General features: G+C 43.1%; 1 protein-coding gene across 15 annotated transcripts in view; it reads right to left on the reverse strand.

Moving 5' to 3' along the window:
- The window catches only part of LOC119954844 (RAB3A interacting protein (rabin3)), a 79,122-nt gene that overhangs the window by 43,350 nt on the left and 20,675 nt on the right, over positions 1–15,097 (reverse strand). For 13 of the 15 annotated variants that reach the window (XR_005458318.1, XR_005458315.1, XR_005458316.1 and 10 more), the window contains exons 2-4: positions 4,314–4,406; positions 2,263–2,532; positions 802–1,057 (exon numbers count right to left, since the gene is read on the reverse strand). Coding sequence is in view for 10 of the 15 variants with exons in the window: in XM_038780416.1 (XP_038636344.1) it covers positions 802–1,057; positions 2,263–2,507 (501 nt within the window). In the remaining 5 variants the exon portion in view is untranslated. The remainder of the gene's footprint in view (positions 1–801; positions 1,058–2,262; positions 2,533–4,313; positions 4,407–15,097) is intronic. The other 2 variants (XM_038780414.1, XM_038780413.1) reach the window with 1 other exon arrangement.

Consider the following 15,097-nt stretch of genomic DNA (forward strand, 5'->3'; position numbering starts at 1 on the left):
TGCACATGAGGATCTTGGTGCCAGTATGGATATTGTGGTCATCAAAGGAGGCACTCGTGGATCAGATACGATGTTGGATATCTGGATCGATGTCAGTCTTAGATGAGAGATGGCTCCCCAGGTATGCGAAACGTTCCACGTTTGGTAGGGTTTCTCCTTGATCTTGATGGAGGGAGACCGGATCTTGCTCTGAGGCAGGTTTGTAAAGGACTCAAGTCTTTTTGAGTTTGAGACGGAGACCGGTTCTTTGGTATGCTTCCGCGAAGGCCTCAAGCATGACTCAGAGATTCTCTTTTGAGTGGAGATGGCAATGTCATCCGCATAATGAGGTTCCACAAGCAATGTCAGTGTGGTTCTCTTCTTGGATTTCAACTCCAGGTTAAAGTCCAACAGGTTTGTTTCGAATCGCTAGCTTTCGAGCTCAACTCTTTCATCAGGTGAATGAAAAGGTGGATTCCACAAACACATATATGGACAAATTCAATGATGCAAGATGATACTTTGACTGAGAGTCTTTGCTGGTAAAGTCAGTCTTTACAGGTACAGACAGTGTGGCAGTCAAGTGTTTAATGGTACCTGGGCCTCTGGATTACTAGTCAAGTGACATCATCACTATATGTCACTGCCTTCCCCTTATACCAACAATGGTGCAGAAGAAAGAAAAATAAAGGCATGATAAATCCTTCAATTTGTATTCATGTCAGCCGTATTAAAATTTGATCCTGAAACAGTGACTAACATTTATAATAATCCTATATTAAATATACTTTTAAATATCGACAATTAAGCAGTTAGCCTTACCCTCTGAGCCTTAGCAAGTTCTTCTTTCAGTCTTTCATAGCCCTTCTCCCTTACTTCCAGTACAAATGGACTTCTCAAATGAGACAGACTGTCTGTACTTTGTCCCAAAGCATCCTCTGCATCTTCTTGCACTTCATTTGCTAGCACACCTTGCAAAAACTCCACTTCCGCACGATGGTTGCCAATCTCACTTGCCTGCTGTTTTGGTGAGCCATGCACTGCTCCGGTGGTGGCACATGATATTGAGAATGGATTGCTGGAATCATTAATACCATTATGAAAAGGTGACAAACACCTATATTTAAAAAAATGAACTAACTGATTTCAGCCTAGTCAGTCTGAAGCACATAACCATTGAATTATAGGGATAAATTGCAGTGAGGTTAGCAACAGGTTGCTGCAGCACAGCAATTGCCTCTGTGTTGTAAACTTTTACAGTCTATATGTGCAACATAATTACAGTTGCATCTAGAAGCAAATTTTGAGCAAAATGTCAGAATCCCTTAGACCAAGGACACACATTTAGTATTTGACAGCTGCACGAAACAAATTTCAAGTCTCAAGTAGACAAACTAAAAGAACATTCTGCACGTGAAAACCAAACAATGCATAAAGTTAATGCACCTGGGCTTTAATAAACAGTATGAAAGATATTTGCAGTGTACAATTATAACAGTAATGAATCTCAAGTCTCCTAAACAAGTAAAGGCACGTAATTTATTCAGCAAATTGCCTTTTTTTTTTTAAAAAGCAACTTTCTCTCCTCTTCTACTAAAGGTATTAACATTTAGGACAGTATAGATCCATAAGTGCCCTCTTAATTTAATAACATTTGGCAAGCTCTAATGATGGGTAATTTAGTAAAGTAAAGGTGCAATGAAGTTGCATAAGTGGCCTCTGGTACCTCACTAAAAAGTGTTTTTTTTTAATGAGCGTGCTTGCAATTAGGATAAAGATTATATTTGCCATAAGGGGCATCACAACCAAATGTAACCTAGTCCTCACCTGCTGTGCATAGAAGTCACTTTGTGGATAAGATAGGAATGAGTGGGAAACCTGTTGCCATTTTGTCCTCCATAGCCCAAGGATGCTAAAAATACAACTAGCTTTTTATGGCCACCCTATGAATAATTCCTGGGACCTTCCACCTTCGTTGCACCTTTACTTTACTAAATCACCCATCATTAGAGCTTGCCAAATGTTATTAAATTAAGATACTACCCTTTTACTACTGGTCCAGAATAACATTATAATTTAAAGGTCAATATGTTACATTAAACTAATCAAAGAATGTATCTGCTTTCAAGTAGCCAAAATAAAGGCTAAGTTCTAATTCTAAAGGAGAACCTCGATATTCTTCCTAAACCTATGCTTTCTCAACATGAACATAAGTTTTTTCTTTTAGAAAGCAGTGCAGTGGCATAACAAAAACTAATAATCAAACCTGGAAGTTATACATACCTGACATTTCTTGATTCTCCACTACTAAGATGTTGAGAGGATGGATAAATTGGCTGTGTTGGAAGGTCTACACCAATCAATGCACTGGTTTGAACTGGGGTTGAGCTCACCAGTGAGAGAGGATGATAAGAAAGGCCTGACTCAGCAGTTTCTGCAGCCTCGAGTTGAGCCAGTTCAGAGTAATCTGGAGAGGAAGGCGAAGCTAAGTTCACTTCATGGAAGCCTTCAAGAGCGTTGCTTGCCATAGCAGTAGGTTCATTATTTAAAGCCCTATGCACATAAAAAAAGATAAATTTAGAAAGTTCGAGAAAAATTAGGCCCCTGATAATATCCAATTACTTTCAATATGGTCTTTTAGCTCTTAATTCTGGAACGCTAGTGCACTTAACTGGTACAAAACAAACACCAAAGATTTATTCTGAAGTAAGAGATCAAATAAACTATTCCAAGAAAAAGAGCAACAGAATTGACAACAGAGATTCTAATTATGCAGCAGACCAACCAGCCAATGTGGCCACGATAGAAGTACGATCAGATAGGTAACATCATAACATCTAGACATCAATGTCTATTAAAGGGAATGCTTCCTTATTTCCCTGGTTGACAACTGATTCTGGAGATGTAATACTCAAGAAGAATGCATTTTCCTTATCACGCAAACACTTCGACCATAAAGACCATTGTTCTTTCTTCATGTAGCGGCTACTAATTGTCACATTTCCTCCATTAGTGAAAGACAAGGGGGCATGCAGATCAAGTATTCAACAACTAAACCACGGGACTGTCATACCACTCTTATAGTCTCTGATGTATCATTACAGTTAATGTAATGAGAGGGAGAAGCAGTTTTACTGTTACAAAGTGCTACTCACACTGCAGAGTAACAAAACTAAAAGTTGAATCTGTGACATGGAACCTCAGTATTACTAGATTAAAATTTTAACAACCAATGTTGAAACTAATTTCTATCACTCCTGAAGGTTTGAACTGTCACTATTAAAGTTCGAAAGCACTGGTCAACTTTCAGGATATCACATTGTAGCTAGTTATTAGTCAGAACACTGTTGATACAATAAAACGACAGATCAATGTTTTAGCAAACATTCATTCAAATTGTTACATCACATTTTTATTCTTAGACTCAATTTACTTAACAGAGGAGGAAACAACAAGGGTTTTGTCAGAGACAACCTTGCAAACTGGCAAGATCACCAGTAGGACCAAAGCACCTCTCAGTAAGGAGTTATGCCAGGTTCTCCTAAACCTTCAATACTGCATGGCAAAAATAAACAGCTTGAATTGCTAGCATTTCGGTCAGTGGTTCTACATTTGGCTGTAAATACTGTCTGCGTGAGCCAGGAATTAATTTTGTGCATTGATGGCTTGTATGGACCTTTCCATGATTTAAAGAAGGTCCTAATCAAACATATAAGGTTGTAAATGCATGTTGAACAGCAAATGAATCGCACAAAAGCATGAAGTAAGTATTTTCTCTTCCATCCATCTGAAACACACTTCAATTAAAATATCTCTAATGGCCATTAATACCACTTACATTTTCCTACGATTGCAGCTTTGGTACAAGTTTTATATAAATGAAGCTTTGATAGTAAAAGTCGTATGTGAGATCTGACTTAATCACAACAGGGCTCCAGCAAGAACTTCATTTTCAAGGTTTAAATGTTTAAAAACACATTCACTCATTGTATCAGCGCCATCTGGGAAAAATTGTATTAAAACTCATTTTCTGAAATCCTATCTAGCCAGAGATCAAAATATGAAAATGGCGCATTTCTGTGTACTGAATATTGATGAGAGTAATTTAAAATCAGGTTGTTCAGTGGAGCACTCGTCATATATTGAGAATATTTGTAACAAATTTACCTTCAGCTTACCAACATAACAGCACCAAGTTAATGCTGTCAAACACATGTATATCTTTTAAATGCAAATAAGTAACAATTGGATTCTTTTACATTAGTCTATTGCTCTGGTTCATAGAAAATTACAAATTTATACAAGCACATTTTAATAGAAACTTGAACACTAACCTCACCAGTGCACAATGTTCAACCAAGTGGTGCTGAATTTGCCTATAATTTTAGATTATCCTGATGAAATTGCTTTAAAGATGATCATTGACTCTGTTAGGAAAACAAAGGTAATTTTAATGGATTTGTATTTGTAAACATTAGAAATAAAGTACAGTTTTTAAAGTGGGTTTAATTTAAGGTTTCTATGCCTGGAATGGGTAAAACCTATCGTTAGATTCAAGCTGGACAATGGTGTTTTGCATTGTGGGAGCTGGTTAAGTTCTAACTGTGTTTATATTGTGCTTAGAGAGGACTACGGCATGAACAATAAGTAAAAGGCCCAAGCATATTGATGTTGCTTAGCAACTAGGGACTTGAAAGGTAGAGAAGCTTTCCAGCTTTAGTTTAGCTAATTGATGTTAGTTGGAGACATTTGGTGAATGAGAAGGCAGCTCTCACAGCTCTGCTGGAAGCAGTTGGATTAGAAGGCTAGAGATGGAACATCTCATTCAGCGTTGCTAGAAGAAAAGCCATACCATGGAATAATAGTTAAAATAAGTGCAGAGATTTTAAGAGCAGGTAGTTGGAAACTAGAGAAATACAGAGAAGTTTCCAAGAAGTCTGATGTTAAATGTACGGGAACAGAGAACTGCTCAGTAAAGTCACAGAGTTTAAAAGGCACCTCCCCCACTCCCTTAGAGCTAATCTGTTTTGGGGTATATTTGAATTAAGAATCTGTGTCTTCATCCTTCTTTGGACTGGATGAAGGTGGCAGCACGGTAACACAGTGGATAGCACTGTTGCTTCACAGCTCCAGGGTCCCAGGTTAGATTCTTGGCTTGGGTCACTGTCTGCGTGGAGTCTGCACATTCTCGTTCTGTTTGCGTGGGTTTTCTCTGGGCGCTCCGGTTTCCTGCCATAGTCCAAAGATGTGCCGGTTAGGTGGATTGGCCATGATAAATTGCCCTTAGTGTCCAAAAAGGTTAGGTGGGGTTACTGGGATAGGGTGGAGTGGGCTTAAGTAGGGTGCTCTTTCCAAGGACCAATGCAGTCTAGATGGGCCGAATGGCCTCCTTCTGCACTGTAAATTCTGTGAGGTTTATATCCTAGAGAGGACAGTGTTCCTTTTGTCTCCTTCTTGAGGCCAAGTTTTTCCTTCTTCTCTTGGCGTCCCTCTTCATGTTCCTCCCCTGGGTTTCTGTGGTGGTCGGGCACGTGGAATGGGAGGTTGCTCCGGGTATCCCTTTTGCGATGGTGGCTGCTAGGCTAGGTGTCTGCTCTCTGGGGCTTTCTGATCATCTCTTCATTCAAGTGAGTATGGTGTTGATCTGGCACGGTGGTCTTGGGGGTGATCTCTGTTTGTGTCGGGGAGGATGGAGCATCTAATTTTTGAGTGTCGACAATTCCTCTTCTCAGGCAGGAGCCCATCCCCCCTGCCCCTGGAATAATCTTATGATCCATTGCTATGGGTGGGGCTGGAAAGGTACGTGCGCAACTACGGTGCATGTTTTTTCTTCTTGGGTGTGCGGAGGGTTTCGTTTTGTGTATTCGGTTGGTGCTAGGCTAGGCCAGGTCCAGTGCTGTGTTCTGTTCATTGGTACCTCTCATCAGAATTGGTCACCAAAACCAAAAAAAGCAACAAAAATCTTCCTAGATTTTTAATCAAATAAGATCAGCAACATGGTATTGTTTTGCTACCCCATGCTTTATCAAATTGAATATACTCCATTAGAATGCTGGCTAGGCATTTGCCAACAAGAGTCAAAACTCCAAATATATAAATTAACTTGTTTGTGACTATAGTTAATGGGTTGCTCAGTGCTATAAATAGTAAAAGCGGCCAGAGAACATGACCAATATCCTACAATTCTACACTATAAAACATGTTTTTGAAGAAGTTTGGCAAAGGTTTGAAAATAAAACTAGATTGGATTTCACACAAGTAAAAACAGGCTCTTTTGAACAGCTATTAGAAGAGTTTTCCCCAATCACTCAGCTGTTTTGATTATTACTGTAATGGCAACAGGGTTCATAACACATCATGGAATTTCACATACACAAGACAGCTACCCAGCAACAGAGAGAACTGTAATGCATGATGTAGAGAGCTATAATGCAACAAATTGTTTTTTAAAATTCTGTGAATGAAACAGGCTACAAAGTAAACTGTCCATAGTTAACTGCTAATGATCAAACCACAATAGCCATTTGAAGTCAAATAAAATTTATAAAGAAAATCACTGATTCTGCAAGGATTTTATGGTCTCTCAAGCTATTCTTTTAAACATTACCACTTTCATACAGGTCGAGCCATTTGATTCAGACAGACAATGATTCCATCCAGTGAGAAAATTCCTACTTAATATGTACAGGGAACAGGAACCTGAAAAAATCATACGAGAATAACTCAGTTGCAGCACTCTTGCTTCGAAGTCAGCAAACTCACTCCAGAACTTCAACAAATGATCTCGCCTTACCAGTACAACAATGTATGAAGAGACTAGTGTACTTAACTTGAGACATTAAACCAAGGCCTGTCAGTTCTGGTTAAATATCTAATTCCACCATGCAGGAGTGAGCAAGAAGCTCCCCTGATATTTCAACAAACATTTCTTCCTCAAACACCTCCAAAATGCAGTTAACCAGTCATTTATCTCACAACAGTTTACAGTGATTGTGCAGTGCATAAAATGACTGCTTTGGTTTGTCTTCATGCTAGGGTCACTCCAAAAAGGTTATTCATGGTGAAGTGGTTTGAAATGCATAATATAAAGCTTTATTTAAAAAGTCCTTTTTTATAAAACTGGGATTCTCCACCATGCAAAATAATTCACAATCAAACTTATCCCCGTGGGTAGAAGTGAAAGCTGTACCTGTGGGGGGGGGGAACGAAAGCTGCAGCAGTAAGTTATATGATCAACTCTGTTGGATGTGTCGGCATTTACAGCTGACATCTACCTTTCAGTTATCTTTCATTGCACAAGACCAACAAAAGCCTGGTACGTTTGACAGGTCCAAGTAGCCAATAAGAATAAAAGTCTATATTCCACCTAAAACATTTGTTATTCCTCAACAGACTAACCCCTTCCCCCTTTCCCCAGACAAAGGCTTCTACAATGGAAAATTATCAAAATTCCACTGTAGTGCATTTTATTTTCCGCTATATTTCACACAAAAAAGTGAGAAAATACCAGGTGTGAAATGCAAGCATCCCAACTCTCAGATTTCCAGAAAAAGGTGAGAAATTGTTATTTGGGAATTTTATCAACTTTTAAGAACTTTTTCAATTCCAGTTCCACGTGTACCGGAGTCACAACACAAGTGAATTAACCAATAATTCTTATTAAAATGCCGAAGGCGTTTGGATGCCCAATAATTACAGTCACCAGGTTTGTACATTAACACACAATTACTGTTTATGTTGAACAAGAACTATGAAATAATTGCAGTAAATACAACTGGTTAATCCCCGACTCAGACTTTAACTGCCCCACCCTCTATCCACACACACACACAATGCAGACAAACACAGGGGGTGCTGAAAAAATAATATGGATGAAGGTCAAAAGATAAGTGTCTTTGCTTCAGATGGAGATTGTTTAGCACACTTTCTTCACAGCAAGCTTGCAGATTAAAGTCCTTGGTTTGCAGCCTGTAATGAACTTCTTTGTAGATTTGATTCACTCAGGGTCCCTGTAATTTAGAAAAGTGCAGTACTCACAGGTAGCAGGCTTTCTAGAGAGGCACCCGATTGCTGTGTTTTCAGTTCTAGGTTCACATTCAGGCCTCTATCTTTCTGTGGAGAGAGTTGGTTGGTTCTGCCTTTGTCTTTCAGGAACGTGTTGGTTAGTTCTGGACACTGCCTGTACATAGATTCATCCAGACTCTCTGTCAGTTCAGGAACACAGCCTTTCTGGAGAAAAATGAGGAGAGGATAGCAGACCTTCCTCAGGGCTGCCAGGAGTCAAACTGAAACCAACGCAACGCTTGAAGCTCTGAAAAACATTCCAATAGATCTGATCCAATCACCACCTGTTACCAGGCAGAGCACTGGTCAACTTGTCACCTTAGTACTGCCAGTGCCAGGGTGCCCGAGTGGCACCAGCAGTATCAGGGTGCCAGAGGTCCACTGCCCAAGGACCTCCGATCGCCTTAAAGACCCCCACCCAAGTGTTGGTCCACCTGGTCCCTATTTAAGACCTTATAATGGAGTGAAGGTCATTGATGGAGTTTCTGAACATTGTGGGATTAGGATACAGTACTACCCTGTAGAAACTCATGAGTGATGTTCTGGGAATCAGATGATTGACCTGACCTCCAACAAGCACAACCATCTTCCTTTGTGCTCAGTTTGACTCCAGCCAGTGGAAAGTTTCCCCCTCAATTCCCATTGACATCAATTTTACTGGGGCTCCTTGATGCCACACTTAGTCAAACACTGCCTTGATATCAAGGGCGGTTACTCTCGCCACACTTCTGGGAGTTCAGTTTTTTTCCATGTTTGGATCAAAATTAGAACGAGGTCCTGAGCCGATAGGCCCCGGCAGAACCAAAACTGAGCATTAATGAGCAGACTATTGCTGAGCAAATATTGCTTGATAACACAGTTAATGACCCATTCCATCACTTTGCCGCTGATCAAATGTAGAATGATCGGGTGGTAATTGGCCAGGTTGGATTTGTCTTGCTTTTTGTGGACAGGGCACCTAGGCAATTCCCCACATTGTCAGGTAAATGCCAGTAATTCTACTAGAGCACCTTTGCAAAGGATGACTCTAGCTCAGAAGCACAATACTTCAGTACTATTCCCAGAATGTTGTTAGGGCCTACAGCCTTTGCAGTATCTAAAGTATCTAAGTCTAGCTAGTTATTTATTTGTCCACCACCATTTACGAGATATGGCAGGAGTGCAGAACATAGATCTGATTTGTTGGATTCAATCGCTCACATGCTGCTTCCACTGTTTGGCATGCTAACAATTCTGTCTTGTAGTTTCACCAGGTTGGCATCTCATTTTTTGGTTTGCCCAGTGCTGCACCTGGCAAGCCCTCCGGCACTCTTTATCGAACCTGGGTCATCCGCTGGCTTAACAGTAATGATAGTGTGGGAGATTTACCGGGCCGAAAGGTTACAGATTGTGGTTGTATTCAATTCTGGTGCTACTGATGCCCACAGCACCACTTGCATGTTCAGTTTTGATTGGCTGGATTGGTTTGAAATGTATCTTATTCAGCATGGTGGTGGTGTCAAACAACGCAATGGAGGGTATCCAAAATGTGAAGGAGGAACCTAGTCTCCACAAGAACAGTGTGGTGGTCACTCATATCAATGTCGTCATGGACAGATGCAACTACGACAGATAGATAGTTGGTGAGGCCAAGATCACATAGGTTTTTCCCTCTTGTTGGCTACCTCATCACCTGGTGCAGCCCAGTCTCGTAGCAGTGTCATTTCGGTCTCGGTCAGCTCTGTCAATAATGGTGCTACCAAGCCTTTCTTAGTGATGGACATTTAAGTCCTCCACCCAGAGTACATTCCGTGGTCAACAGGGTTGGGTGTGCAGTTGTCATTTCCATGCTTAGGTCGAGGCTTTTAAACTTCATAGCGGTTTGAAACTGAGTTTGCCAGGTTATTTCAGAGGGCATTACGAGTCAACTGCATTGCTGTGGGTCTGGAGTCAAGTGAGGCCAGATCAGGTAAAGATGGTAGATCCCTATTCCTGAAGGACATCAGTAAACCAGATAGGTTTTTATGACAACAAAGATTCATGGTCACTATTATCAAGACTAGGTTTTTAATTGCAGATTTGTTAACTGAATTTATATTCCATCAGCTGCTGTGGTGGGATTCAAACTCCTGTCCCATGAGCAATAGCCAGGGTCTATGAAATATTAGTCCAGTGACATTGCCTCCTAACCACTACCCCAGTTCTGCCCAATAACTCAAGCAGTTCTTGCATTTTGTGGACTTTTCCCCTTACCCGCTCAATTCATTGCCCAGATTATAAATTAAAACCTGAAACAACGCCAAGTCTCTGTCAGACATGGAAAGGAGGGGGAGATTTTCAATCTCTTTGCTTCTGATTAATCATACAATTACAAAAAGCAAATGTTGTTCTTCAGTATATAGTTCATGCTTGATAACTTAATGTCTATTTGAGTGCTTCAAAGATTCCATGAAGAGTACTAGTATACAAATTACGCACTACGGTTGCGGGACATCGCCACTTCCAGTACAATATCACCCCTCTGGATTTTGTTGTTTTGATGCTAATGTTTGAACTAATAAGATATCCATATCTGGCATCCAGATGGAGCAATTTTGAGCCCACACCGGCCGTGCCTGGGATCGGCGACGCAGGCAGAAAATTCCATGAGAATCAGGAAACGCAATTCTTGCCAAGCGATTGTGCTTCCAGTGTTTCTTTATTTTTCCTACTCCTCGCCGGTACTTTCAATGCCATTTCTGCATGATTTTAAAAGTTAATAGTGGATCGCCCAGCCATGATTCCCCTTCACTGAATATTCATACCTCGCTAGCGTGATCGTCAGCGAGGTATACAACAGGTTTGACCAAACTAGAAGCAATCGATGGGATCCCTCTCAGGGCGCAGAGGTAAATATAACCCCCAGGAACTGTGCCAACCCAGCGGGAGCCTCATTGGGGGTGGGGGGTCATCTATTGATGTGGGGGCCGGGAGGTGGATAGCTGACATGGGGGGGTTGGAAGAGCCCCCCAACACCTCCGTGATGAAGGCAGGGGAACATTAGGCTGCAGCGCTGGTTGGGATAACCTTTAAATATGGCACTCTAATCTCTGTGGAGCCAGTTGCCGGTCAAGTGCAGGCCAGATCAGGTAAAGATGATAGATCCCTATTCCTGAAGGACATCAGTAACCCCCCCCCCCACAGAGGGGTTCAATATTTGGAGAGAAAATTGGTCTATGCAACTGGAGCATTACATGCCAGTCTTCAGTATGAGCCTCACATTTTGTCAAATTAAAAGTAACATTCTGCCCATAGTGAACATTTACAATTATTTTTCCTGTTCCTTGTAACTGAATTTTGTTCCTGTTGAAATACTTCTATCAACCTATTGCACAGCTCCTTAATTGGATTGGGAATTGATGCAGCACAGGATTACCATGATCTACGAAAGCATTCCCTTTAAAAGGAAGGCAAAAGTAAACTACTGCAATAACACACCAACTGGAAAACAGGCCAATTAACATCTGCGGGGAGAAGGCAACCTTGTCCCTAAACATTGGTGGATCCCTTCAAACCTTTCGAGGTTCACTAGCTGGTCGCAGATCCTGGTTTGAGAATCCCTATTATATGATTTTGACTAACGTAGCAACGTAAAAATACTCTACAAAAATTGAACTATCGGTAAAAACAGCAACAGAAGTGTTTTATTTCACAGTGAATTAATGATACTTCGGTAACAGTAGGGGGTGGAGAGATGGAGGGAGGGGAAGATGGTGGCATAGTGGTAATATCACTGGACTGGTAGCCCAGAGGCCCACAATCATGTTCTGGGAACACCAATTCAAATCCCACCATGGCAGTTCGTAGAGTTTAAATTCAATTAATAATTCCACCAGAATTTAAAAGCTAAGTCTCAGTAGGTGGACATGATAACCGTCATCAATTGTCGTAAAAACCCATTTTGTTCACTAATGTCCTTTAGGAAAAGCAATCTGACAGAAATCCGCGAACCTTACCTGGTTTGGCAGACATGTAACTCCAGACCCACAGCAATGTGGTTACCCTCTGAAATGGCTTAGCATGCCACGTAGTGCAAGGAGCTTTTAGGGATGGGAAACAAATGTTGGCTTTTCCTGCGATGCTCACATCACATGAAAGAATAAGAAAAATGTAATCCAACAAAGATGAACACTAACACAGCTTTGTTGGAGGTTAATATGGAAAGGAGATGTGCACCTTAATAGTGGATAAGCAGATTTCCTAGTGTGTTGAGGTATAGGCCAAGAAGTTCCAACGTTCAATCCCTCAATTGTACAGCACGTTGGAATCTGAGCTGCGGCATAATTGACAACACATTCAATTGCTATAAAGTAAGAAAGAATTTACACTAGTATAGTAACTTTCCCAGCCTCAGTAATTGCCACGGAAAAGGACACACCTAAAGGTCATCTAGTTTTTCCGACAAGTGAGAGATCCTCTTCTCGTCCACTCTATCCAGGCCTCGCAGTGTCTTGTGCGTTTTAATAAGATCCCCTCTCATCCTTCTAAACTCCAACAAGTACAGACACAGAGTCCTCAAATGTTCTTCATTCCAGGGATCATTCTTGTGAACCTCCTCTGGACCCTTTCCAAGGCCACCACATCCTTCCTTAGATATGGGGCTGCTCAGTACTCAAAATGGGGTCTGACCAGAGCATTATACAGCCTCAGAAGTACATCTCTGATCTTTTATTCTAGTCCTCTTGACATGAATGCTAACATTGCATTTGCCAAATCATTGCCTTCAAGGCGCGAAGAGATAGGGAGGAAAGGGTGGCTAGGCAGAAGCTGGTCAACTCCATACTGGAGGTAGACCGTAAATACTCCGAGGCCCCGACCGTAGAGCTCCTGGCGGAGAGGAAAGAACTACAAAGGAACTTTGACCTGCTCTCCACCAGGAAAGCAGTGCACCAACTCCGTCAGGCGCGCGGGACCCTGTACGAACACGCACACCAACTGAGAAAGCAGGCAGCCACCAGAGAAATTGCGCAAATCAGGGGTACCGGAGGCACGTTGGAAACAGAACTAGAGAGGATTAACAAAAGCTTCAAGGCCTTTTACCAAGAGCTGTACACCTCAAAGCCCCCAGCGGGGAAGGCTGGGATGAACCGGTTCCTTGATGGACTGGACATACCAGTCGTGGGAGAGGGCAGAAAACGGGACCTGGAAGCACCACTAGCACTGGGAGAGATCATGGACAGCATTAGCTCCATGCAGACGGGGAAGGCGCCGGGACCGGGCGGATTCCCGGCGGACTTCTACAAAAAATTCGCGACAGCGCTGGCCCCGCACCTGCGGGAGATGTTCACAGACTCGCTAGCTAGGGGCACACTGCCACCCACGTTAGCACAGGCCTCAATCTCACTGATACCTAAGAAAGACAAAGACCCAACGGAATGTGGGTCACACAGACCCATATCTCTGCTGAACGCAGACGCCAAAAAACTGGCCAAAATCCTAGCCAAAATGCTAGAAGACTGTGTACCTGAGGTGGTCACAGAGGACCAGACGGGCTTCGTCAAAGGTAGACAGCTTACCTCGAACATCAGGCGCCTGCTGAACGTGATAATGACCCCCTCCGGGGAGAGAACACAAGAAGCGATCATCTCCCTGGACGCAGAAAAAGCCTTCGACAGAGTCGAATGGAAATACCTCATAGAGGTACTGGAGCGGTTCGGGCTTGGAACAGGGTTCACCGCTTGGGTAAAGCTCCAATACAATGCTCCCATGGCGAGCGTACGGACCAACAATACCAACTCCCAATACTTCCAGCTGCACAGGGGCACCAGACAAGGATGCCCACTGTCCCCGCTGCTGTTCGCACTAGCAATCGAACCGCTAGCAATCACGCTCAGGGCAGCAAAACATTGGAGGGGGATCCGAAGGGGAGGCAGAGAGCACAGAGTCTCACTCTATGCAGATGATCTGCTCCTCTATATCTCGGACCCACAAAGCAGCATGGACGGAATCATTGCGCTCCTGAAAGAGTTTGGAACCTTATCGGGCTACAAACTCAACATGAGCAAAAGCGAGATCTTCCCCGGGGGGGGGGGGGGCAGCACTAAAAGGGCTGCCGTTCAAACAAGCCCAACACAAATTCCGCTACCTGGGGATCCAAATAGCCCATGACTGGAAAGGGATCCACATATGGAACCTCACCAGCCTGACGGAGGAAGTAAAAAAGGACCTGCAAAGATGGAACACACTCCCACTCTCCCTCGCGGGGAGAGTCCAGACGATCAAAATGAACGTACTGCCCAGGTTCCTCTTCCTGTTTAGATCCATTCCGATCTACATCCCCAAGGCCTTTTTCAAAGCGCTGGACAAACTTATCATGGCGTTCGTATGGGGGGTAAAAATGCTTGGATCCCAAAGAAGGTCCTACAAAAAACAAAATCCAAGGGGGGGCTAACCCTCCCGAACCTACAATTCTACCACTGGGCGGCAACAGCCGAGCGAGTAAGGGGATGGATCCAGGAGCCAGAAGCTGAGTGGGCACGTGCGGAGGAGGCCTCCTGCATGGGGACCTCCCTCCGGGCCCTCGCCACAGCAGCACTCCCATCCCCACCCAAAAAACACTCCAGCAGCCCAGTGGTGACAGCCACCCTCCAATCCTGGAACCAACTGCGGCAGCAATTTGGCCTGACCAAAATGTCGGACAAGGATCCCATCTGCAACAACCATAGGTTCACACCAGCACTGACTGACGCCACCTTCAAAAGGTGGAGGCAGGACAGGGGGACACTGACAGTCAGGGACCTATACACGGACAACAGGATCGCAACACTGGACGAACTGACAGAGAAATTTCGGCTAGCCGGGGGGGGGGGAACGAGCTACGGTACCTGCAGCTCAAAAACTTCTTACAAAAGGAGACAAGGACGTACCCACAACCGCCACGACAGACACTACTGGAAGACCTACTGGACGCAAGTATCCTAGAGAAAGGGAACTGTAGCGATATGTATGACCGACTGGTAGATAGGGACGACACTGTACTGGACGCAACAAGAATGAAATGGGAGGATGACCTCGTGATTGAGATAGGGTGGGGACT

The sequence above is a fragment of the Scyliorhinus canicula genome, chromosome 20 (genome assembly GCF_902713615.1).
Source record: "Scyliorhinus canicula chromosome 20, sScyCan1.1, whole genome shotgun sequence".
NCBI lineage: Eukaryota > Metazoa > Chordata > Chondrichthyes > Carcharhiniformes > Scyliorhinidae > Scyliorhinus > Scyliorhinus canicula.